General features: G+C 39.8%; 2 protein-coding genes across 5 annotated transcripts in view; one reads left to right on the forward strand and one right to left on the reverse strand.

Moving 5' to 3' along the window:
• Positions 1–15,055, reverse strand: part of LOC128744713 (regulator of gene activity) — a 51,309-nt gene extending 36,254 nt beyond the window's left edge. For 2 of the 4 annotated variants that reach the window (XM_053841902.1, XM_053841899.1), the window contains exons 1-2: positions 14,934–15,055; positions 12,713–13,217 (exon numbers count right to left, since the gene is read on the reverse strand). The gene's annotated coding sequence lies outside the window, so the exon portion shown is untranslated. Of the gene's footprint in view, positions 1–12,712; positions 13,218–14,680; positions 14,888–14,910 lie in introns of those variants that run through there. The other 2 variants (XM_053841900.1, XM_053841901.1) reach the window with 2 other exon arrangements.
• Positions 15,056–20,385: 5,330 nt separating this feature from the next.
• On the forward strand, positions 20,386–24,518 carry LOC128744407 (V-type proton ATPase subunit E). The gene is made up of 6 exons (XM_053841403.1): positions 20,386–20,542; positions 20,655–20,719; positions 21,926–22,138; positions 22,201–22,332; positions 22,391–22,585; positions 22,648–24,518. The coding sequence occupies exons 2-6, from the start codon at positions 20,687–20,689 to the stop codon at positions 22,753–22,755; spliced, it is 681 nt and encodes a 226-aa protein (XP_053697378.1). The 5' UTR covers positions 20,386–20,542; positions 20,655–20,686; the 3' UTR covers positions 22,756–24,518.
• Positions 24,519–25,642: the final 1,124 nt, after the last annotated feature.

A 25,642-nucleotide genomic window follows, 5' to 3' on the forward strand; every position in this document is an offset into this window, starting at 1 on the left:
GAGCGAACGCAGAATTTGTCATTTTTCGAACTTTCTCGCTAATTGTGGAGAAATTACTCAATCGGATAACTGATTTGAACGATTAGAAATCTATTTTTACTATTTGTCAATATGGAATAATAAACCAAATTGATTAGACGGGACGCCAAAACTGCTTCAAAAGTTGGGTATACCATTGTGAAAAATGTGTCGAATATTAATTTAAGTTTTTCGTTCTAAATCTACCTCTTGAAAAGTTCTAAATGTCATAAAATTTCACCGTGACATAAAGTAATGTATATACATTACTAGCTGACCCGACAAACTTCGTATTGCCACAAATTAACCAGTGTTGTACATAAATCATGAATCTCGGATGATCTTTGTCACAATCTCGAGTTTTGCAAGCCCCCCAGTGGGCGGCGCTTCCGACGGCGGGTCACGGGCAACACTCGCGACCGTCTCGTCCTGAATGATCTAGTGTTATTATAGATAGTTTTTGTGGTCTTGTATTGACTAATGTTTTATGGAAGAGTTTCGCAAAGATTTCTGTTTTATTTGTATGAGAGTCCATATCCCCCTACCACAGGGGTGAGAGGTCTCTAACTATCGTAAAATAAATTCAAGACTCCAAAATGCCACATGCCAAATTTGGTTCCATTTGCTTGATTAGTTCTCAAGTTATAAGGAAATTTGAATTTCATTTGTATGGGAGCTCCCCTCTTAAAATGGGAAGGGGTCGTAATTCACCATAGAAAAAATTTCTGCCATCTAAAACTCCCACATGCTAAATTTGGTTCCATTTGATTGATTAGTTCTCGAGATAAGAGGAAATTTGCATTTCATCTGTATGGAAGCTCACCCTCTTAAAGGGGAGATGGGCCATAACTCGCTTTCTAAAGAAGAGAGGGGTCTCAATTCACCATAGAAAAAAATCTTGCGTCCAAAACCACTTACATGTCAAATTTGGTTCCATTTGCTTGATTAGTTCTCGAGTTATGAGGAAATTTGTTTTTCATTTGTATAGGAGCCCCCCCCCCCCTCTTAAAGTGGGGAAATCCATAGAAAATATACCATAGAAAATATTCTTTCCTACAAAAACACCCACATGATAAATTTGGTTCCATTTGCTTGATTAGTTCTAGAGTTATGAGAAAATTTGTATTTCGTTTGTATGAGAGCCCCCCCTCTTACAAAGGTAAGGGGTCCTAATTCATCATAGAAAAAATGGTTGCCTCCAAAAACACCCACATGCCAAATATGGTTCCATTTGCTTGATTAGTTCTCGAATTATGAGGAAATTTGTATTTCATTTGTGTAGAAGCACCCCCTCTTAAAGTTGGGAGGTGTCCTAATTCACCATAGAAAATATTTTTGCCTCCAGAAACCTCCACATGCCAAATTTGGTTCTATTTGCTTGATTAGTTCTCGAGTTATGAGGAAATTTGAATTTCATTTGTATAGGAGCCCCCCCTCCTAAAGTGGGTAGGGGTCCCAATTCATCATAGAAAAAAATTTTGTCTCCAAAAACACCCACACGCCAAATTTGGTTCCATTTGCTTGATTAGTTCTCGAGTTATGAGGCAATTTGTATTTCGTTTGTTTAGGAGCCCCCCCTATTAAAGTTGGGAGGGGTCCTAATTCACCATAGAAAATATTCTTGCCCTCGAAAACTTTCACATGCCAAATTTGGTTCCATTTGCTGGATTAGTTCTTCAGTTATGAGGAAATTTGTATTTCATGTGTATAGGATCCCCCCCTCCTAAAACGTCGAGGGGTCCCAATTCATCATAGAAAAAAAATTTGTCTCCAAAAACACCCACATGCCAAATTTGGTTCCATTTGCTTAATTACTTCTCGAGTTATGAGGAAAATTGTGTTTCTTTGGTACAGGAGCCCCCCATCTTAAAGTGGGGAGGGGTCCTAATTTACTATAGAAAATATTCTTGCCCTCGAAAACCTTCACATGCCAAATTTGGTTCTATTTGCTTGATTAGTTCTCGAGTTATGAGGAAATTTGTATGGACGCCCCTCCTTTTAAAGAGGAGTTATAATTCCCCTTATACAGAGGGGAGGGGTCTCAATTTACCATAGAATAAATTCTTGTCACCGAAAACACCCACATGCCAAATTTTGTTCTATTTGCTTGATTAGTTGTCGAGTTATGCAGAAATTTGTGTTTCATTTGTATGGGAGCCCCCCCTCTTAGTGGGGGGAGGGGTTTCCAACCATCACTAAAACTTTTCCTGGCCCCAGAAAACCTCTACATGCATATTTTCATGCCGATTGGTGCCGTAGTTTTCGATTCTATAAGGAACATACGGACAGACAGACAGGCAGATAGACAGACAGACAGACAGAAATCCTTCTTTATAGGTATAGATTATTTTAAAGTACCACTCTCCGGTTCCATCTCAACAGCCGCGGCTCTGTAACTGTGATTTCGGCTTCTAGAAAATGATTCTCTGCATTCGACATTGTGCTACCGTGAAAACAAATTGACACAGCAACACTCGTTGATTTCATTGCAACGAATATAGGCAGCTGTTCTGCAAACTACAATTAGGAGCTTTAAGCCCAAGTAGTACAATTTTTGCACTTCTAATTGCATAAACGTACTAAACCTATTTATGATCAAAACTAGTCATATACTGATTTCCACAACTACACTCGCTGATTCAACATTAATTGAGAAAACAGCAAACTGGCCCGCAACTACACAATGAAGAAAGATTAACATAACGAGGTTTGCCAGCTTCGTTTCATGGAACTTCAATCGCCGGTGTGGCAATTACATCAAATGGTGATCACAGCAATACAGGAAATTTCTAGCAATACAGGAATCTCTGGGTAACTCCCTTTGCAGTAGATCCAAACACAGGGACTACTTTCAAGTACTGGCACTATACAGTAACAGTGACGGTAATAAATCAGACCGCGGAATCGGTTTCACAGTGTTGGAAACCTAAAGCAACGAATGGAAGCACACGCCCAAAGAAGCGCCCAAGAAATCACCCTGCTATGGATCGCAAAAATAAAAAAGAAAACTAGTGCCGGAGTGGTTGAAACAGAGAAACATTCCTTCTATCGGACAATGGGATCTGCAACATCGCTTTGAAAGCCACTGTATTATTGTTTTCCTACTATAATAATTGTTTTGATGTTAATGAAAGTATTCCGTATTCCAAAGCCCGTAGATGACCGTATATACGGGCTTACCTTATTAGATACACGGATGTTAGGCATAAATATATTAGGCATAACGGACGATATATATAATGTGGCATAATAGCGTAAAGGTATAATGTGTAAAAAGCACAATGTGTGGTAAGCATAATACGATAGGCATGTTTTGTACCAACAATCAGCTTGCAAGAGGGTCAATCGACTCAGTTAAAAAAAAGATCCAAATCTACCACCTCTGTTCACTAAGTCCTATCCATAGCACCACGTGGTTCCGACTGGAGTACGAAACCTTGGTTGTCGTAGGCCAACAGAGAAGGGGGGAGACAGGGGCTCCAGCCCACTCTAGGATGGCAGCCCCGTCGGCGGAATAGGAACCTTAGGCTAACAACCCACTGTGCCCAAAACTGCAAACCAGTGCTATGCGCCAACAGATGTTGCCTACATGCAGGAGCAAGAGTTTCTACAGCCAGCTGAATAGTGTGTGTAGATAAAATCCCGAAGAGGGATATTCAAATCCATTCGAACGCGAACATTGGATCAAACAACGCGGAGCTTGAACGCGTCATGAGACGCATAACGCTAAAAAAAATAATACACGAATGAGTAAGATTAATGGAGAAATGAGTGAAATTCGACTCAAAACTATGGTCTGGCTCACTTTCATAAAAATTGGAACAGGCCAAAAATCTGAGCAATTTAGCCATTTCTCAGCTAAGTAGTTTAAACTGTTTTGTAAACAGATGTATAAACATTCGTAATTTACGCAAGTACTACTCATTTTGAGGTGCAATAGCACTTAACTTTGAGTAAAATGGTAATCAATAAAGAGTTTCTGCGTTGAACTCACAAAAAGGAGTAAGAGAAATAATGTATAGAAAATTATGCCTGTTTTGAGTTGTTCCGTCCAGCAACGGAAGGAAAAAGTTAAGATGCCCGCCGATTGGAGAATCCCGACGGTAAAAGGGATTTTGTCGAACAACTTGAAGAGTACCGTCGAACCTTTGTCGAACCGTGAAAGAATAATTAACCGGGAGCTAGAAACGCCTTCATCACGACCAGTGTCCAAATTCTCCCCAAAGTATGCAGTGGGCGGAGGGGGACGGATGAAACTTGGTGGATGATCGATGAGCTGAGAGTGGTGAAAACCGGGCGTACGCGAACCAGAGTGGTTAAAATAATTACCTGTCAACGATACGCTGAACTGGAGACTGAAGAGGGATATTAAGCAAGCTAGTATGCGGGACAATCCCCCACCTGCGGAGAGTCAACAACACTTGCGACCTGTGGCCATCTAGCCCTGAGTCCCTGAGTGTATTGATGCCAAACGACGTTATTGTGACGGAGCGATGATTGGCTCAAGAGATAGCAAAGTTTTATAAATTATGCCTATCGTCCATTATACCTATCATTCATTATGCCTATCGTACATTATACCTAACGTGCCTAAAGCCGGTAAGCGCAACCATATATGCTTGTTTAGGAATAAGGGTAAATTATTCAACTACAGTTTATCCAATACCTACATGCTCAAACCAATAAGTCAAAACCGCCAAGTCATGTGATGCAAACACACAGGGCATAAAGAAAGACCTCTTTGGTCCTTTCATTGGAAGACATCACTTTCAGTCATTTACCAATAATAACGGTCTAAGGCTTGTAAGATTTGCTACGACCAAAGAGATCTTGAGAACTCGTATCATTTATGAATGCTCGGAAGGGCACTTTGAGACTTTCAAAAGCCAAAAATCAGATTCAGATCAGATAAAACTACAAGGTATACAGCCCAAACGGTTGTACGAAAGGGTGACCTGGGACTATATCAGATCATTAGATCAAATACTAATGTAAACTGCGTTTCTAGCATATGTATGTTTATAAGAATGTGTGAGTGCCATTGTTTAAGTGAATGTTTAAAAGAGAAGAGCGAAATATTCAGATTCAATTCTTCATTGAATGCAATGGTGGCTTTGAAAATACGTGGACGGGGGTTCATAAGTACAACGCCTGCAACCATTGAGACATAAACATTTCTTTTAAAAAGCACTTGTGTGCATCATAAATGACTGAAGTTTTTGGAGCGTCTTAGTAGAATACGAAACCTAAAAATAAAAATAAGAAAACTTATCCAATTTAATTCTACTATGTGTATTTTATTCAATGACAGATACGTATTTCGCCTACGACTTGCAGGCTTCCTCAGTGTCTCAGTGAGTGTGAGTTCGAAAACAGACACTGAGGAAGCCTGCAAGTCGTAGGCGAAATACGTATCTGTCATTGAATAAAATACACATAGTAGAATTAAATTGGATAAGTTTTCTTATTTTTATTTTTAGGTTTTTATGCATCATAAATGTTGAAAGAGTAATGAATGACCAGCCCATAGATTATTGTATTAAATATGACATGTTTGTGGCCTTTAAAAAGGCCATTGGTTACAAATAACATTAAAACCAAAGCACGTTCACCGCAAATATGACGTGCCCTTCGAATATCCTTCTCTTTTGGCATGAATGGCAACAGGCACGTAAGTTAGCGGCGTCGATTCAGCCTCCCTCTTATGCCCTCATTAAAATTGCCCCCTGCATAATGTTGCTGGTCATTTTATCTATCCAACGGCATATAAATTGTTCAGTTTCGTTCAGTAGTTTAGTAGTTATTAGCATTTGAAATCTTGCATTCAAACGTTACAGTTCTATTTTTGTTTTCACAAAGTGCTAACCAGTCCCACTACAGTAAACAAAGACGTAGTCCTACGTCAAAAAATCACACTCACTCTGAGCTGGTTTGGTGCCGAACGGCTAAGTGACAGACGAGAAGAACCAAGGCAGCAGTCAAATGTTTATATCAATTAGGCGTCAGATGAGAGAGGTATAGAGATGTTAGAGCTGATGAAAAGACTACATGTTCAATAGAAATGCGACCAGGAAGAGTAAGTGCTCCCCACGTACACATTCTCACTAAGAACGATACACAAAATGGTCAATTACCACAGAAGCAGGATGTTCCCATGCCAGTGATTGAAAACGATAGGGACGGCAACCCGATAGATATAGCTAGATGTAAGAAACACTTCCAGACGTTGTTAAATGGGGAAAGAAATACCGAAACCAACAAGAACAGAATGCGTATGACCGTACAAAGCGATCTGCCGCATCATCACTAAAACCTAAGGAAAAATCTCGTGGCCGGATAAATGATTGAACCGCGTGATGCGTTCAATAAACAAAAAAGAACATCGACACTTTTGTGGGAAGTTTCGAGGCATAGCAGAGAAGGTGCTATATTCCATTATCGAAACTTGACCTTCTGTTCTTGACCTTTATACGACAGACTTCGCCGCAGCCAACTGTTAGAGTGCAGGACAATTGCAGGGCCAGTTGCTACGATCCTATTGACTCTAACAGCCTCTCCCAGTCGAAATTCGAACATACGACGACTGGTTTATTAGACCAACGTCATACCTCGGAGCCAACTGGGAGGCATAACATTGCCTAATTCGGCGTATAAAGTGCTTTTTGATTAATATTTTTTGAAACGATGGTTCTACAATTGATGAAGGGACGGCAGGGGAAAGAAATGAAAAATTTTTTGGTGAAGGAGGGGAAGAGCGGAAAGGAAGGGGGGTATTGGTAGCTATGCTTGACAAGTAGTCATTTTGACTCCTACCTTTTATCCAATTGTGCTTTTTGATGCCCTGTTCTTTACCTTGAGATTATTAGCGTAGCCTTTAGACAGTGAATATCAGACAAATGTTCGAGAATGTCCCTCAATGACGGATTAGATGTTTAGCCTGTGACGGAACCTAGATAAATTGCGAGAGTACCTACAACTTGCGGACTCATTCTCTGTTTATGAATTTTAAGACCGCGTACAATACAGTCAAACGAAATCAGTATAAAAACGCAAACATGAATCTGATAAGTTCTTTCAAATCCATTTAATGAAAGTGAAGCTGAAAGTCTAAAAGGGCGGAATGATGGACGGGAAAATTATTTCGAAATACGCTGCAAGTACTCAGTAATTCTTAATGAAACTTTGGAAAGTCAGCAAAACTAAAACCTTCTTTGGCCCGAAAATAAAATATTTGCAGAGACGACGCATCACGCAGTTAATTTTTTTTTCATAATATCACGGTCAGACATTAGAAGATAGATTGTTTTGTTAGTTTGTTTATTAAAGACACCATTAGGTGCACTCGTGTCTAGAAAATAGATTGATCTATGCACCCACAGTAGAACTTTTTCACGGAATCTCTTATTTTCTGTTAACCTCAATATTTCAAAGCAATGTTATCTCACATTTTGCAAAGTAACGATATTTCACGATGAACGAATATTTTCGTACGAAACGTTGACCCGAAATGCAAATCAAACGCAGCACGTATATTTTACAACAGGAAGAACCAAATTATCCTTGAAATTTAAACCACAATAGATCTAAATCTAAAATCGCAGTGGTCTAGTCTCCTATAATCCTTGAAATTTAAGGAAATCTACGCTTTTAATTGATTCCGTTTATAATATGAAATAAGTAAAATTATACACCGCACAGTACTAATGGAGATATATTTCTTTCCTTTTTTTTTCCTTTTTTTCGGGTTATCCAACTGGTCGCTTAATAGCGTATAAAACTCTGCGCTGGGCCCTTTTGTGTTGTCAACAAAGTGTCAGGGAGACCTCAAACATCAATTCTACCTGACGAGACAGGCACTGGCGCCCACTAAAACACAGGTAGAGCCCCAAGCATAGCCGTCACGCCTATACCCGCAGGCGGAGGCGTTTCGGCCCTGCGCGGACTCCACGAACTGACTCTAAGATCTCTCTGCCAAAGGCCGGAATGTCATATTTTAAATATAATGATGATGATGACGATGATGATGATAATGATGATGATGAGAAGAAAAATAATAGATCGAATTTGTAAATGTGCTTTGGACTTTTTGTACCACTCGAGTTGCAATATGTGGTATAGTGAAGAAGTGGAGAATTCGTCAGCCCCGCCTGACACTGGTCATCAACCGCGCGCCCGCTTTTAGTTTTCCAACACAAACAACCACAAATGAACCAATAGATAAGACAAATTTCGGAGCAACTCGGATCAACTTATCAGGGCAAATTTAATCTTTCATCCCCTTAGCATTCACAATGCATTCCCACGATACAAAGTAAATTGAGCGCAGCACAAGCTGGACGTTCGCGGTAGTCGACAGAAGCTTCAAAATATAGAGACTCGCCCGCCTTCCAACCCTCGAGACCAAAGTGCTGTAAAGCTCTGGGCTTAAACGTCTCTTTAAGACTCGACCCCTTCCCATAGACAGAGCCCGCGGGCAGCCATCAGAGGTCAGGACAGCCACGGGGCCAGTGCAAAAATCCTACTCTATCTAGCAGCACCGCCTAGCCGAAACTTGAACACGCGACACGAATTGACCTAATTTTCCCATCTGCTACCTAAGAAGTGCTATTACTAAGAAGTGCTTCGGCATCCAATCGGATCTGGTATCCCGCTTACATCCCCTTACTAACCCTAAGCCCCCGACCAACTCAATCAATCCGACATTTTTCGGAGATATTTGTGACAGTTGTTATAAACAGGGATGAATCCCAGAAAACTTCATCTATTGTCAGAGATCCCCATACTGGCCTTATTCTTAAACGGAATAAAAGCACTTTCTGAACAACTCAACAATCACATTTGGTAAATTTTTACCCCGAGTCCCACTTGAAATCACAAAAGTATTTTGATTTATACCCACATTCAGAAGTAAACGTGACCGCTGTTCATTTACTGATTAGTTAAAAAGCCCTACACCACGACAAGGTTCAGTTTTATCGTAGGGAGTACTAATGGAGATATATTTCTAAAACAATACCACTATTTCACCAACATAAAGGTATTTCACGAACCCATGCTTAGCTATGAGAAAAATATATCATTCGTAATAAATTTACAGTTGTTTAACCAAAGAAAAAAGAAATGCCCCAACCCATTTACAAATATGCTCTGAATTTAAATAGGTATCCATTTGAAAATTTTCTGGCCTTCGATGCAGGACGACTAATTTCTTCACTTAAAATTGAATTTTTAGGCCGTGTTTCAGAGGTTAGTACATACATACAACACTGATTCTGATACATACAACTGGTAGATCTTTTTTGTTTCATGCAGAATGTTGATGTCGACTGAAACGTGCAAGATCTGCCGCTCTGCGCGCATTTCAGAGATCGCGCTGCCAAGCCACCCGACGACACTTTAACCATTCCTGTAGTAAAGTTCGAGCGTACAACCGGCTTCTATATGAACAGTATACTCTACGTATGCAAGGAAGCCTTCGCGAATTCTGAAGAAGTTCTGGTCATTTGTCAACTGCAAGAAAAATTGAAGATGGCCTGCCTGTAGATCTGCTTCTGGACGATCGGAAATCCTACATTGCGCACGATAAATGTAACCTGTTTGCTACACACTTCATGCAGACTTAATCGATTTCATGCTTCCTTGGAACAAATTGCCTCCGCTGTCAGAAACACATCTAACGAAGTCGCCAACCTCAACGTTTTGCGGATAACTGAGGAAATTGTCGAGACTACCTTCGGTAAACTAAAATATTCGTCAGTAGCTGGACCTGACGGTATTCCATCTTGCATCCAGAAAAAGTGCTCTACTGTCCTCGCTGGACCTCTTTCACTATTGTTCAACTGCCTTATTCCAACAGTGTAAGTTCCCTACTCAATGGAAAAAATCAGTCATGTTCCCTGTACACAAGAATGGCGTTAAGCGCAACGTTGTAAACTATCGAGGGATTACTTCGTTTTGCACCAGCTCTAAAGTACTCGCGATAATCGTGAACGACACTTTGTTCGCTAGCTGTCAACACTGCATCTCTTCAGTCCAGGACGGATTTTTTCTAAAACATGCAGTCCCTACGAATCTCATTGATTTTGTCTCGTGCTGCCTGCGTAACATGAATGAAGGGGTAAAAATTGACGCAGTGTATACGGATCTGAAGTGGCTACAATCGTATCTAACACACCATAAGATGAGTGTGAAGATCGGGTCAGAGTTTTCCGATTCGTTCTGTAACATCTCTGGCGTACCACAGGGGAGTAACCTTGTACCACTGCTTTTTTCTCTTTTCATAAATGAACTGTCACCAGGCTGTAGGTCATTTGATGCCGACGATGTAAAAGTCTTTAAGGTGATCAAAATGGATTCCGACTGCATTGAACTACAACGCCTAATGTATGTATGTATGTGTATGTAGGGGGGTAGCCACCATCACTTAAGGGTTTCCCATTGTATGCAAGTTGAATTACGGCAGAATCGAATTTTTCAATGTCAATGCTGTTCCTGAAGGACCAAAATGGATTGGGTGGATCTATAAGCAATGTCGCTTACATGATTCCACGGGAATATAAGACACTCCTTCCAGCATAGACCTCCGGTTTCTAGATACATAACTTCGCCGTGCAAACTTATCTTGCGTGATGATTTGTGTGCTAGAAGGGCGCATCAAAATCCTCTCCGACCCTATATGGCTTGGGCTGGTTACCACATCCCTCAGCAGTCTTCGATTCATTCGATACCCTGATGCTCCCTCCCCTATACTATAATGATGGTATATTGCAATGTAATAAAATATGTTTTATATGAATATACAATATAAGAATATATGGGCAAAAATAGAGCAATCCCACTAGCAGTCCTTCGAATGGAATAGAGTTGCATCATTTGAGTTTCCATGAGTGCTTCCATTATTAATTTAATTTTTTCTTCTGGTATCCATGAACAATATTTAAACTTTTTTCGGCCAGAGTTTTCACTGTACAGTAAGAGGTGCTTCATGAGCTAAAACGAAACAAATAATTAAGATAACTTATATTAAGCTTACCTCCTAACAAGGTCGTGTGGCTCAGCCGTCACCCAAATTCGCAGTTTTGAGATTAGGCAGCCGGGACCCACCCAGCATCGCACCTCCAAGCTTGGCTACTCAAAAGAGCATTACCGGCTAAGGTCACGTGGAGGCGCTAGGTAGGGGCTTGGGGTGGCTGGAGCTATGTTGGACGCTTCCTCATTTGCCTTCCATTTGCCATTTATACCCGACTGCATCCCAGTTGGATTCGAGGTATGACGCTGGCCTAATAAGCCAGTCGTCGTATGTTCGAATCTCGGCTGGGAGAGGCTATTAGAGTCAATAGGACCGTAGCAACTGACCCTGCAATTGTCCTTTAATCTAACAGCTGGCTGCGAAGTCTGTCGTATAGAAACAGAAGATCAAGTTTCGATAACGGAATGTAGCACCTACGCTTTGCTTTGCGTTGAACTACAATGCCTAATGGATAAATTCGAAGCAAGATTGGTCCCCGAGTAACATGCTTACCGTCATCATCTCAAAGTGCTTCGCCATCTCTTTTCTCCGTAAAATTTAGCCATGGCGGGACATGCGATACGTGTCCATCATATTCGTGATCTTGGTGTCGTTGTGGATAGCGTAATAACTTTCCATATACACTACAACGACGTTATCACCAGGGCCAATAAGCAACTTGGATTTATTTTTAAAATCGCGAAGGACGTCCCTGGCCCGTACTGTGTTCGATCATTGTACTATTCACTTGTAGGGTCTGTTTTGGAGTTAGGATCTATGATCTGTTCAATAAATTTGAATCGCCAGAATCGAAGCGATACAGAAGAAATTTTTACGGTATGCTTTGCGCAGTCTTCTATGGCATGATCCCAGAAACCTACCGCCGTATGAGGAACGCTGCCGCTGACTTAATTTGGAGACTCACAACGGTACATGTATGATCTTGAACGACACCTCAAAACTAGAAATTTCCTGTACCTGGAAGGACGGAATGCAAACTATGGACTATACGACCCTATCCAATTTATGGCAATGCGACTCAACGAAGTTTTCGATCGGTTCGACTTCAATTTGACGGCTAATAACTTTCAACGACGACTCTCTCGTAGATGATACATTTGTAATATTGTATCATCTACGAGAGTATTTTCTGCCGTAAGCGTATTGTATTTTATTTTATATCATGAAAACTACTAAGAACCCGATGATTTTTTACAAATAAAAAAATAGAATGTTATGTAAAACACAGGGACATTTTTTTAGGCGTCTTCTGTGGCAAGATTCTTTTCAAGTGCATAGTTTACGAACCGCTCAAGGAGTTTGAAGCCCTGAATCAGTTCCCTGAAACAGATTATTGAATTACTCAAAAAATCCAAGCGAATTCCATATTAGGTATCTGGCAGTCTTTTTTAAATATGGGATGTTTGGAAAAACATTTAATTTCACGATCGTGGCATTGAGATTACTGAGAATCACTAAGCCAGGTGGGATTACTAAATGTTTTGGATGCTTCAGTAATCAATAAAATGTGTTGAAATCGCGTTATTTTCAAAAACGAAAAAAACTGAAAGACGTATAACAAAAATCAATTTAAAGAAATTTAATTTTTATCATTTTCAAGAGCGATGAGCATCATGTTTCAAATTTATTAAATCTACCTGGCACATATTTGTTGATTCCACTTACCTAACTTAATGGGAAATGATTCATAAAAACTGTATCCTTAGGATCCTCTATAGTAAACGAAAACAACCGACTTAAACCGGGAGCGGTTTGTTGTTGGTGTTGTGTGTGGCGTTGATTACGCTTAATTGTAGTTTCAGGAAGCAAACCGGATCAATCCAGAGCGAGTGGATTCCTCTGCCGATCTGCTGCAGTTGTCTGCCGATACGTGTGTATATGTGTTTACGAATATATTCGTTGTCGCTGTTGTTGAATGAATCTTGTATCACGAGCAAACGATCATAATCCGGACACTCTTCTCTACGATTTATTTTCTTCACAATTCGCACACTTTTCCACTCCACTAGATTGGTCAGAAGATCACTTTTTCTTCCTCAGCTCTCGCACTCTTTCGTCGGGATTCGTTTGAGTATGGCGACGAAGGTGACCACTCACTTGTGCACTACTTTCTTCGGGCTGCTTTTTTCTGCTGTTGCACTTCTCGGAAACACACCGAAAAAACGGAGACCTGAATGAAGATACACAACACAAAACTTATGTAGAAACTGACGATACCACACTCTGCTTGCCTTCTTGTTTGTGTAAAGCAGATGGCTTGGAATTGGAAGTGCTCCAGAAGAACAAACACCACCTCGCCAATCAGGCTCGGTTGGTATGAAGAATAAGCCATCAGAGAGCAATGAACAACTACTACACCAAAAGGAAACTAGCCTACAGCACTTTTTTTCGCAAGCAAGGTGGAGAATTATTTTTCTCCACCGCTGCAAGGGCAATCGGAGGAGCGACCGATCTTCCGACAAGACAACGATGCACTTCATTTCCCTTGGCTGGGGCAACGAAACAGCAGCGGAATGCCAGTGGAAAACCTAACACTAGGGTATCCGGACATATAGTGATCTGTGACAAATTGTGATTGGAATCAATAAACTAATCTTATGACAAGGATTTTTTCGATAGCTGTGTATCTTTTATTTACCGATCTGATTTTGTTGCCTGTTGGAAAATCAGAGAGTTTAAATGAATGCTAAGGTTACTTGATCTAGTGCATACCAAATTGCCGGAAAGACTATCTGAAATGCAGTTTTTAAATGAATTTTTCCTATATTCTTGTGTTCTTTAGTACAAAAACCCAAATGAAGCGTTTAAGGAAACTACTTGCACTGAAATAAACACGTTTTATTTCTGTAACATTCAGTGCAGTTATGATTTATTTCTACTGACGTGATCTCCCAAAAGGTCTTCGAGTTTTTAGCACAGTACTTTAAAAATAGAACATGAAATACGAAAAAATTACACTTGAAACTTTTTAGTAAAAAACCTAAAATCAATATGCTGCAGGTATAACCCCAAAAAATTGTCCTCGCTGATAATAGACACGTATTGTTTACATTTAGAAGTCACATTAGCCAGCACAGAGTCCAGTATGCCGCGCTATACCCTAGCTAAATTAGCACTGGCAAACGTCACTGCAAACGTCAAAATGCTACTAGGAGGACACAATCGCAACATCCGAAGCCACATTTTGCTACATCCGTATAAAGTAGTGTTCAGTAAATCCCTGTCTCAATATTCCCGAAAATTTGCAATGTCCACTGGCTATGGTCCCCTGATAGGTGGAGGTGGACATTTCTCATCAGCTCATTACAACTGTTCCTCGCAACGATTGTAGCGAATGAGACGCGTTCCAAAAAATTTTAATTTCATATGCGGATTCTATCGATTGTCTTCCGGCTGAACGGAGAATTATTCACTTTTAGCAATATCGTTTAAACTATTCTTGCTCCATTTTTTGCGGCAAACACTTTTCCGCGCAAGCAGCTCCACGTCTTCGATTGTGGAACCGTTTTGCTTCGTCTTTTTTTTTTGCTTAGGTTACTCCACCAATCGATTAGCTGCTACTTGCTGGATTTCCTCCAGCGCAAAAAGCGAGGAAAAAACCTTCCACTAGCTTATTTTCTATGCACTGCTGACCTAACACTTTCTGTACAATATCTTCGCAAACGGAAAGTTTATTTAACTGTCGAACTCCAGGTAATTGTATAGCGACGTAATTTTCGGGGCCACTCAAAATTTTTGACTGAATAAAATATATAGATCCGACGACAGAAGACTTGCGGGAAAGCAATCAATCGTCACACACAGATACGAAATACATGAACGAGTAAAGGCTCACAAATAATTCACAACTCTGATAACCGTACTTCACGGAAGCGCTTTCTATTACCGTAATTTTCACACTGTATTATTATCGCACTGAACTGGCTAGACTCTACACATGAAAATCGCAAAAAGATGATCGAAAACTGCGAACAATTTCTAGCTAAAGGAGTTCAGTTTCAAACAATGGCTGACATATTGGAATAGTGCGAGAAGATGGGAAACCGTGAGAGCAATTTTTGCGTATGAATGAGAGCGGGCGAAATTTAAGCAGCGAAGTGAGAGAGGTACACGCTCGAGAGCAGATCAAAATGGCAGTCCTGTAAAATCAAAATCTCACAGATAACGCATGAACAGAGGAAGCACTCTGGGCGATTCTCTCATTTTGTTTTACACATTATCAAGTTTATTATTTAGGTATTTATAAGCGATCCATACAGAAAAATAGAGATTGCTATTGGATTGCTGACATTTATCTTACGCACACTTCGCACGTATACGCGATTTGTATTCATCGCGATTTTTTTTCCATAGCGAAATCGTTTCCTGATGCACACAAACCACCAATACAGTGAAGTGACACACTACTAAGCAACGCTTATAGAATTTCGTTTCATTTGGTTAAATTTTTTTGAAGGGTTTCGTATAGCATCAATGCCGAAAGTCAATGGCTTTCAACTTCCTTTTCAGTTCCATGAAAGTAACATATATGAACATGCAGTAAGTTTTCTAACAATCTTTATTATGAACAATTCGCACAAATTCGCGACGAAAACGCATTAAATCTGTGCATTGCTGTATGGTATGTTATCGATTTCATCATTTCTCTGGTACTTTTTCATTTCGACGCATCTGACAATGAGGAATCTCTCTTCGTGTCTTCCCTCTTTCGCTATTTACGGCTATAGTAAATGCATTTTGACACATCAGCTTTGCATGAATCGGTTGCCGGAATCACTAGCTATCCAAATGTTATCAAAATTTGCTTTTCAATGCATTAGTATCGACACGAAGAGAATCTCTCATTGCCAGATACGTTGAAATGAAAAAATACTCGAGATTTACCCTATAAGGGTAGCTAATGTGCGACTGTGTTGGTGGTTTGTGTGCATTGCGAAACGATTTCGCTATGGAAAAAAAATTTCCCGGTGAATACAAATCGCGTATACGTATACGCGGCAAAGTATGCGTAAGACAAATGTCAGCAATCTCTATAGTAAGGTGCACCCTAAAAACGCCCATTCAGTTTTCGAAATGTGTGTTGTCTGTACCACTTATTGTCTGTGCTTATCGTGAAGCATTGATGAGAAGAACAGTGCTGACCGCTGAGAGAACAAAAGGAACAAACCTACTGTCAGAAATACGGCGAAAACAATATTCCCAGTGAAAAAAATACGGTAATGTCCAACCCTGCTAATAAGGATTGATGATGGGCGGCTGTATACCGTGGACCCCCGTTCGTTTGACCGTTTTTAATCTGAACACTTATGAACCCCATAGGTTTGCACGACGTGCAAATTAAAAATGGTTCAAATGTCATTCTCAACATGACATTATTTGCTTATGCACACAATGCACATAAACACGATTAGTTTGTACTGCCAAGCGTGTTTAATCTGTTTTACATTCCGTTTTCCCTACGATTATGATAGAAATCCGATCGGAGAACGAAATATTTGCTGCTTGCATTTGCTTGGCCAACTAAATCAAACCATCAAAACAATAACACAAAGCAGGGCAACCAGTTCATACGAGTTTTTGCATATTTCGGGTGGCCAGTTGTTCAAATTAAAAAGTAACCCCGTTAGTTTGCATGAGGAATCGTTCAAACGAACGGGGGTCCACTGTATAGAAATTACTGACATTTACCGCCCGCACACTTCGTCGTGTATACGTATACCGTGGACCCTGGACCGTGAACCGATAACCCGGTAAAAACAGTAAGGGTACCGCCAGAGTGCAAGCGACATGCGACGCGACGCGACATTTCTTGCTGTAGTTATACGCGCAGCCCTTTTTCGCCCGAAGTAGGACTGTGTATTTAGCATCATGAGAGCGAAGTCGTGTCGCGTCGCTGTCGCGCTTACTCTGTACGGGGCCTAAGTGTGACTCTGGCACTCTGGTGGTTGCACCCTTGGGGTACCGCCAGAGTGCAAGCGACATGCGACGCGACGCAACATTTCTTGCTGTAGTTATACGCGCAACCCTTTTTCGCCCGAAGCAGGACTGTGCATTTAGCAACATGAGAGAGAAGTCGTATCGCGTCGCTGTCGCGTCTACTCTGTACGTTTAGCAACATGAGGGCGAAGAAATGTCGCGTCGCGTCGCATGTCGCTTGCACTCTGGCAGTACCCTAAGTCTTTTCGATCTTTTCTCATCTTTTTGATCTTTGAGAAGCGTTTGGCTGTGATTCATTGACCTCAAATGTGGCGACCACTAAAATCGCGGTATATTCTAGACCTACATGCCAATGACTCGTAACACCGAATTCATGATCAAAATCACCCTTATCGCCATGAAGTTCGTTTTAATTTCAATTGGCGAAAGTTATCTGCAAGCGATTCCGTTACTCCCATCTGGTAGGTTCGCAATCCGGTACAGATAGACAGTTTCTCCGAAGAATTAGAAACGAATTATTCAATAATTGTTTACTATTTTTGATGAATGATGTTTACCTTTATTTTGAGTCCAGTAGATTGGGTAAACAATACGTTAGCTATTGTAACAACCAGTGTTGGGCACCGCTAATTCGCTAATTCGCTAACCGACTAATCGAGAAACGCTAGTTATACTTTATAATTTATACTCAGACTAGCCGAATTGTTGCTGGGCCATGATTCCAAATGAAGTGCCGCTGTTTATTTTAAAATTAACAAACTGTAAAGCATTTTATCCATTATAATAGGTTTTGATTTTAGGTAAATTAAGAAAAGCCTGTAATAAATGTAAATTACAATTAATTTGTACAGTGATAGATTACAATGCAAGTTATTGCGATATGTTCAAAAATAAACAGTAACTGTTAATTTGCAGTTTGCGATTAGTGATTAGTGAAATTTCCACGATTATCGAGCAAATTGCATCGGTTAGCGAATTAGCGAATTAGCGGTGCCCAACACTGGTAACAACTGTTAAAAGCTTTGGTGAAAATATGACGAAAGCTAAAATCAAATCGTTGACAGACATTAACAACCAAAGCCAAGTACCCAGTAAACCATTTGGTTTGTATATCTCGATTGCAACTGAGGTATACGAAATCATATCTGAACGAAAAAGTTATATTTCACGCCATATAAGAACATATACCGTGGACCCCCGTTCGTTTGACCATTTTTAATCTGAACACTTTTTAATTTGAACCCCGTTGGTTTGCACGACGTGCAAATTAAAAATGGTTCAAACGTCATTCTCAACATGACATCATTTGTTTATGCAGACAATGCACATAAACACGATTTGTTTGTACTGACCTAGCGTGTTTAATCGGTTTCACATATCGTTTTCCTAACGGTAAAGATAGAAATCCGATCAGAAAATGCAATATTCGCACTTGCAACTGCCAACTAAAACATACCACCAAAACAATAACAAAGAGCAGGGCGGCCAGTTCACACAGGTTTCAGCATATTTCGGGTTACCAGTTGTTCAAATTAAAAAGTAACCCCGTTAGTTTGCATGAGGAATCGTTCAAACGAACGGGGGTCCACTGTATGTACCAAAGTGGAGGAGATATACGTGGGAAAATTTTGACAACTATTTGTAACTCTATTTTGCGCAGTTTTTATAACACGCAACAAAATACTCCTGAATATATGATTAAGATATAATCAAATATTGCAATTGTCTATCCTGCTTTATAATTCACAGTCATGAATTGTATATGAAGATACGCACGACTGCAAAACAACTTATTGTTCACTTCGGTTTGACATACTCTAATCATTATACAATTCCAATGCGAAATTGACATGAAAACGATTTAATGGGAACTTTCTATTACGATTTTGTGTTATCTGGGTATGTTAGTGATGTGAGCGCCACGTAACGGGAGCATTACCGCTTACTTTCGAAATGGTGGCTAAGCTTTTACACACGTTACGAGCTCAAAGATGAATGTCCCCGCTTACGAAAAAGTCGGATGCCTGACAGAAAACAAACAGAACCAGTCTTCATTTTTCGCTCGATTCTTTTTATGTCAAATGTGACACTTTGAGGCTGAAGAAAAGTGGTTCATCAGTTTTGCAGTTTCGGGCAAAAGGTAAGAGAATAATATGGAACATGACAAAAGCGGGGTACGCTGCTGAAAAGTAATGGGTAAAAAGATAGGACAAGAAATGCTCAAGAAATCGATTTCGTTTACGATTTCTTAAGCAGTACGCACTTCATAAGAAATATTATTTCACGTTCAGATGGCGCAGTTTTACATGCAGGTGAATTAAAACGTCACTTTTCCGTACGGAATAATATCCGGCGCAATTATTACCACAAGAAAAAATGACAGGTGGTTGCTTGCATTGGAGTTGTCAAAATTTCTTCGCTAAATAGCAAGATTTTTTCTTGAGCTGTTTTCTTTTCAGCAGCGTACCCCGCTAAAGCAGGTATAATTTAACTGTTAACCTGTTTATTGCACGCTTCTTGCTGCTACAATTCGCTGCTGCTACCCTCCAAAAAAGAGGGAAAGCTGAATGGCTGAATCGGTACAGAGCCGGTTTGTATTCGAAACCTCTGACAGAAATCCGGCAGAAAAACCGCAAGGCGAAATTTCTGCCCGAATCGGATGTGTCATTTCTGCTAGTTTTCATGGGTGACGGCAGCTAACTGGCACCTTTATCTCATTTGCTTTGCGTTGACGAGAGCTAACACCAGGCGGGCTCAGGAGTCGTGGGCCCCACTGACAGCTGAAGAGCTAACTTGTGTGAAGAGTGGCGAATAGAGCTTGCTAAGCCCAGTGCAAATATGATTTGTCGTTTACACTAACGCTAACATGTTGGCATCGAAAACATGGCTGTCTGCCAGCTACTTGGGTGACGGCGGCCAGAAATCCGGCAGAATGTCTGGCAGAAAAAGTTTTTCGCTGCCAGATTTTTGTTCGATTTCTGCCGGATACGCCTAAGCGGGTCTGTTCTCTGATGTGGATGATCCAAGGGAGTGGCAACCCTATCCTTACCCTATGTGTTTGACAGTAGCCAACATCTACTGTCGGTACGGGTATTATTTTCAAAAATCTGGCTGAGATTTGAAAATAATACCCATCTGCCAGCATACCGGCTTTGCAGAGTGAAACGAACAGAACGTATAGTAGTGTCAAATGGTTAGATGTTGACTGCAAAAACATGACTGCCTAGCAATACCTTGGGATGTTCGATTACCGTTGTTTTGCTAGCGGGGCTCTGTACGTCGAGATGCCTGTCAATGTAAAACTGTCAATGTCAAGCCTGGCCTCTGATTGTGCGCGATAGAAGAGAGTCGCTCTCTCGTTATTTCTCATTATCTTCACTGCCTGTCATGTGAGATATTTTTTCTTTCGTAATTTTTCACTACTATTCTATTATTGCGTGCGAACGATAAGTCAGTACATAATTAGGAATCTGAAGCCTTCGCTTAGTAGTGGATGAAAGCAGCCGACGAGCGGAGTTGGGACAACAGTACCAGATTTTGAGTTTTAATTTTTCTCCGGTACGAACAGTTTACTGTCGTATCTGTTTTACAAAATTCTCCATTAGTTTCAGTGTAAAAATGTCTGTTTAGGAAACACCTAATTTCTATTCGGTGATTGTACTTTTTGCAGGTGAATACGTATCATACTTTCCTCCTCGCAAAATGGCCCTAAGCGACGCAGATGTCCAGAAACAGGTAAGTAGTTTCACCGGAAAACTAGCCCTGATAAAGCTATTGCATAACAAATACTAAATCTGAAATATATTGCGATAGGTTGAAATGAAAATCAAAATATAAATTCTATATGCAGTTTCGAATTTTTGAGATAAATGGTCGCAAAATGTCGGGCTAAGGTTTTTCTTGCAATCATGCCTTCTTGGATATGTACTGTTGCAATCCTAGTTAATGAATTATCTAAACTGTAGCAATATTGTTAAGGAAAAACTATACGAATTTACTTAAAAATGAAAATTCACATTTTGCTGCTGGTCACGGGACCACCTATCATGTGAAACGAATGGCAGCGAAATTTTTTGCATGTGTGTGGTTTTATTTGGAAGAGAAGATGAAATCGAAATTCGATGAGTTGCAGGATGGCAAGAGTGTGTTTTTTCGTAATAATTTCAACAACTTGGCTTTCGAAATAAGCTGTGAATTTATTGTGTAAAACTGAACCTTTTAACACTTGATTTGAGGAGCTAATCTCAATCAAAATTCTCATCGAGTTGTGTCGAGACAAGTGTCACATGACCAATACTATCGCATATGATGTAGGCACAGCGCCATGTTATTGATGTCCGTTTCCAATGCAAGCCTATGGACTGAATTAAGTCATATTTTTGTGGTATGACGATTCTTAAAAAGTTCTAAAACTATAATTTTGGTTTTACTATGAAGGGCGAAATATACAAGAATATGTACTAAATATTTTCAACAATTACGTTTGACTAGGTTTATGTTCAGAACATACTTAAAGTTCTACTGAAAAGCCCCTTTCGAAATTGGAACACCTTTGGATGTCGGATTACTGTTAATATTTTTTCATAACAATGAAAATTTTTTTAATGCTTCAAAAATAATCGTGAGATAAGAGCTAGATATGAGATTGTTGCACAAGTCCAAAAGCTTTTGGTAGTTTGAATGTTAAATCCGAATGTGATTTCTCGGCTAACGTATCTTCAAAATATGTTTCCTCGAGTGCTTTCAATATCTGAAAATGTCTCTATGCATAAAAACTACACGATAGAAATAGTATTTCTAGTAGAAAGAGATAAGATTTTCGCAGCATCCTGGAAAATTGATTTCTTGCTAATGTTTCCAGGGAGCGGGATGCAACCCTAATTGCTAAATAAAATAAATACAAATCGGTAATAAATATTATTTCATCTTCTATAACTACAGATCAAGCATATGATGGCCTTCATCGAGCAGGAGGCCAATGAAAAGGCGGAGGAAATCGACGCCAAGGCCGAGGAAGAATTCAACATCGAGAAGGGCCGTTTGGTGCAGCAGCAGCGTCTGAAGATCATGGAGTATTATGAGAAAAAGGAAAAACAAGTAGAGCTGCAGAAAAAGATTCAGTCTTCTAACATGCTGAACCAAGCTCGTCTGAAGGTACTAAATTCTGTTGAATGAAATGCAATGTGCTTGACATGACAAAACCATTTGCTTAACAGGTGCTCAAAGTACGCGAAGATCACGTCGCCAACGTACTCGAAGAATGTCGTCGTCGGCTGGGAGAGGTCACCCGTGACCAAGTCCGTTACGGCGAGGTTCTCTCCGCTCTCATCACTCAGGGTTTGCTGCAGGTAAGCCAAAGTTGTACAACGGTTATCCACAGCTTATAACACTTTAACATTGAACTAGCTCATGGAGGCCGACGTGGTCGTACGAGGTCGCCAAGTTGATGCTCAGCTGATCCAAAATATTCTGCCATCGGCTGTCGCAGATTACAAGAAAACGTCCGGTAAGGAGGTTGAAGTAACTCTCGATACGACCACGTATCTGCCGGCAGATACTACTGGAGGAATCGATCTAACCACTCGGTCTGGTCGCATCAAGGTACGTTCCAATTATCATGCTTTCTTTGATTACTCTATAATAATACATGTTTCGATAAAAAGATCTCCAATACTTTGGAGTCCCGTTTGGAGCTCATCGCCCAGCAGCTGATACCAGCGATCCGTAATGCTCTGTTCGGTCGCAACATCAATCGTAAATTCACCGACTAAACAGTATCCACAGTTCTGCAGAATGTGCTTCGCCCCAAGCAGTTTTCCTTTTTTCGTCGTTTTTTTCTGTCTAAAATGAAATACACATACAATAAACAAAGTTGAAAACAAAGTACAGCATAGATCGGATGCAATTACGCATAGTAAGGTCAGTTCCACCAGATTCTAAGTTTACGCTGTATCGCGCCAACAAATTATAGTAGTTATGTAACTGAGCTGATTCTAACCGTCAGATGGCTGTGGAATCGTTCAAAAGCCACACTACTCTTTACTCAAAACCATTTACTGTTGTTCGTGTTCCCCCGAAATGCCATCTTCCATCCTGGAGGGAAAACTTTTATGCCATTCGTTGGTCATCTTTCGGTTAGAGTTTTACTCCAATGTTATAAATGAAAAAATCAGTCCGTTCTTTTTGATGTTTGCTTAATATGCTATTAGTTTATCTGATTGTATCATTTAATAGTTTAGAAATTTGTTTTATTTTATAATATTTTAAGACAAGAACTTGTTGCATAGTGAAATATTCATCGGCATTGGCGATATTCGATTTTGAATTACAAGATCGAAACCTTAACAACAATAGAAATAACATAAATTTCGACGTTGTACACATTCCTTCGTTTTTTTGGTACAGTACGGATCAATGATGGGCTATTTCGTAAGTGCTATTGTTGATCCATCAAATTATGTATGATTCTTTTCTGTTAGTCGACCTATTCGGTTTGATTGTTTGTGCAGTTTTATCCGATTCACGACTTGCTGTAAAAATTTATTGAAACAGAATGTCATTTGGTAGATTTTGTGAATTGCTGGAACTAATGACTATAACGATTGAATGTTTCAAAACTCTTGCCACAGCATCTTGCTTCGCTTGCACCGAAATTTTGATAAATATTTTGCTGAATGTTGAAGCAATGGCATGAATGCGAAATGTTTAATCGTTATTGTCTATTATTAACTATTGTGTGTTGAAATGGATCTATAAAATCAAAAGAATCCTTTGTATCGGTGTGTGAGTCAGTCAGTAAAAAAAGTTCAGTAAAACAATAAGATCCGTTGAGCAGTAAGCATGAAAGGCACAAAACATAGACTGCAGCAATCAAATCGAATGTTGGTTTCAATTGGCACATTAAAAATCCCCGATTTAACTGCGAAGTTAATTTTAAGATAATATAAGAAGGTAAAAGTATGTAAAAGATAATATGTAATTATTATATAGATATTGTTGTAATCATAATTAATATACCTAATAGTTAAAGTATAATGCATAAAAATTGATCAATAATACATCATTAATTGAAACAAAAAAAATAAAAATACTTAACAAAAAAAAAAACGCTAGACAAAACTATCGTTTGGGAGACGCTTTCGATGGTATCAATTAAACGACAAACATGTATATTCGTAAACACATTTTGACCCAATCATGCAGCGGATTTTTAGTTTTATTTCACTCTAGTATTGCACCGGCAAACTCACACCTAATTTGGTGGGAACTATCAATCAATTTGAAATTTGTAAAACACACACAGATATATAATAAAAAGTAATTTCAGTACCGTAGTAGAAATACCGTTCTATGAATTCACAAACATGCACAGTCATCCAATAAGCGAACCCCCGAACCGAAGCATGTTTAAACGAGCTGTATACTTTGTATTGGGAGAATGGAAAAGAACCAGTTGTGTAGCTCTAGTAAACAGAACAAAAATAATCAAAAATAAAGAAAAACTGCTGTGGTGCGGGATGAAGGACCGACCATGAGGCAAATGTAATTTGTTTTGCACTGTAGAACTGAAAAGAAGATCGAGTTTGTCGATTAAACTTTGATGCGCTTTGGTTGTTAGAATAGGTTGGTGTTCCTTAAGGAAGCAATATGGGCCCATTGCTGTTCTTCTTATTCTTCAACGATGTAGTTATGCTACTAGAAATCAGGAAATTAAATAAAAACAAAACTTATCCAATTTAATTCTACTATGTATATCTTATTCGTGACAGATACGTATTTCGCCTACAACTTGCAGACTTCCTCAGTGTCTGTTTTTGAACTTAGTTAGGGTAGTTCGGAAACAGACACTGAGGAAGCGGCAAGTCGTAGGCGAAATACGTATCTGTCACGAATAAAATATACATAGTAGAATTAAATTGGATAAGTTTTCTTTTTATTTAATTTCCAGGTTTCGTATTCTGCTAAGACGCCCAAAAACTTCAGTACTACAAACCAGATGCACAGCAAAATGTGAGGTAATTACGTTCTATCGCATCCAGAACCCTATCATCTTTGACTACAGTAAAAATGAAAATACTCTCCGGAGGGTTGAGCAAGTTAGTGATCTCGGCATCTTACTCGATTCTAAAATTATGTTTAACGTCCACCATTTTGCTACGTATTTCCAAAGCATCCGGAAAGCTAGGATTTATCGCTTAATCAAATAGATTTTAAGGTTCCTCGCTGCTTGCAATCCGCCCTTTGCTTGAAAAAGTCTGTGTGATTTGCCAGCCATACCAGCTCAACTAGATTCTAAGAATTGAAGGCATCCAAAGGCGATTTATCAATATTGCCCTCAGAGTTATGCCTTCGAGAGACCCAGAGACTCTCTCCTTATCGTGAACGTTGTCTTCTTACTTATGTCTTCATGTCCGCTGGTCCGGCAAAACAAATGGATGAATTCAGAGATCTGCAGTGCTGACGGTAATCCGCCATGGCTTTTACCTGCCGCCAGGACAGGTTCTCGTCTACAGCCAGGATGTCGTTGGCTAAGCTGCGTCGCCATGAGTCTTTAGGTACGCTGCCCGTGCGAATTCCAGTCGAGTGCTTCTGCCATCGGAGATACCGCTATTGGTGAAGAGCTCCAGAGTACACAAAATGATTGATTTGATAAGGAAT

This window comes from Sabethes cyaneus, chromosome 3 (genome assembly GCF_943734655.1).
Source record: "Sabethes cyaneus chromosome 3, idSabCyanKW18_F2, whole genome shotgun sequence".
Classification (NCBI taxonomy): Eukaryota; Metazoa; Arthropoda; class Insecta; order Diptera; family Culicidae; genus Sabethes; species Sabethes cyaneus.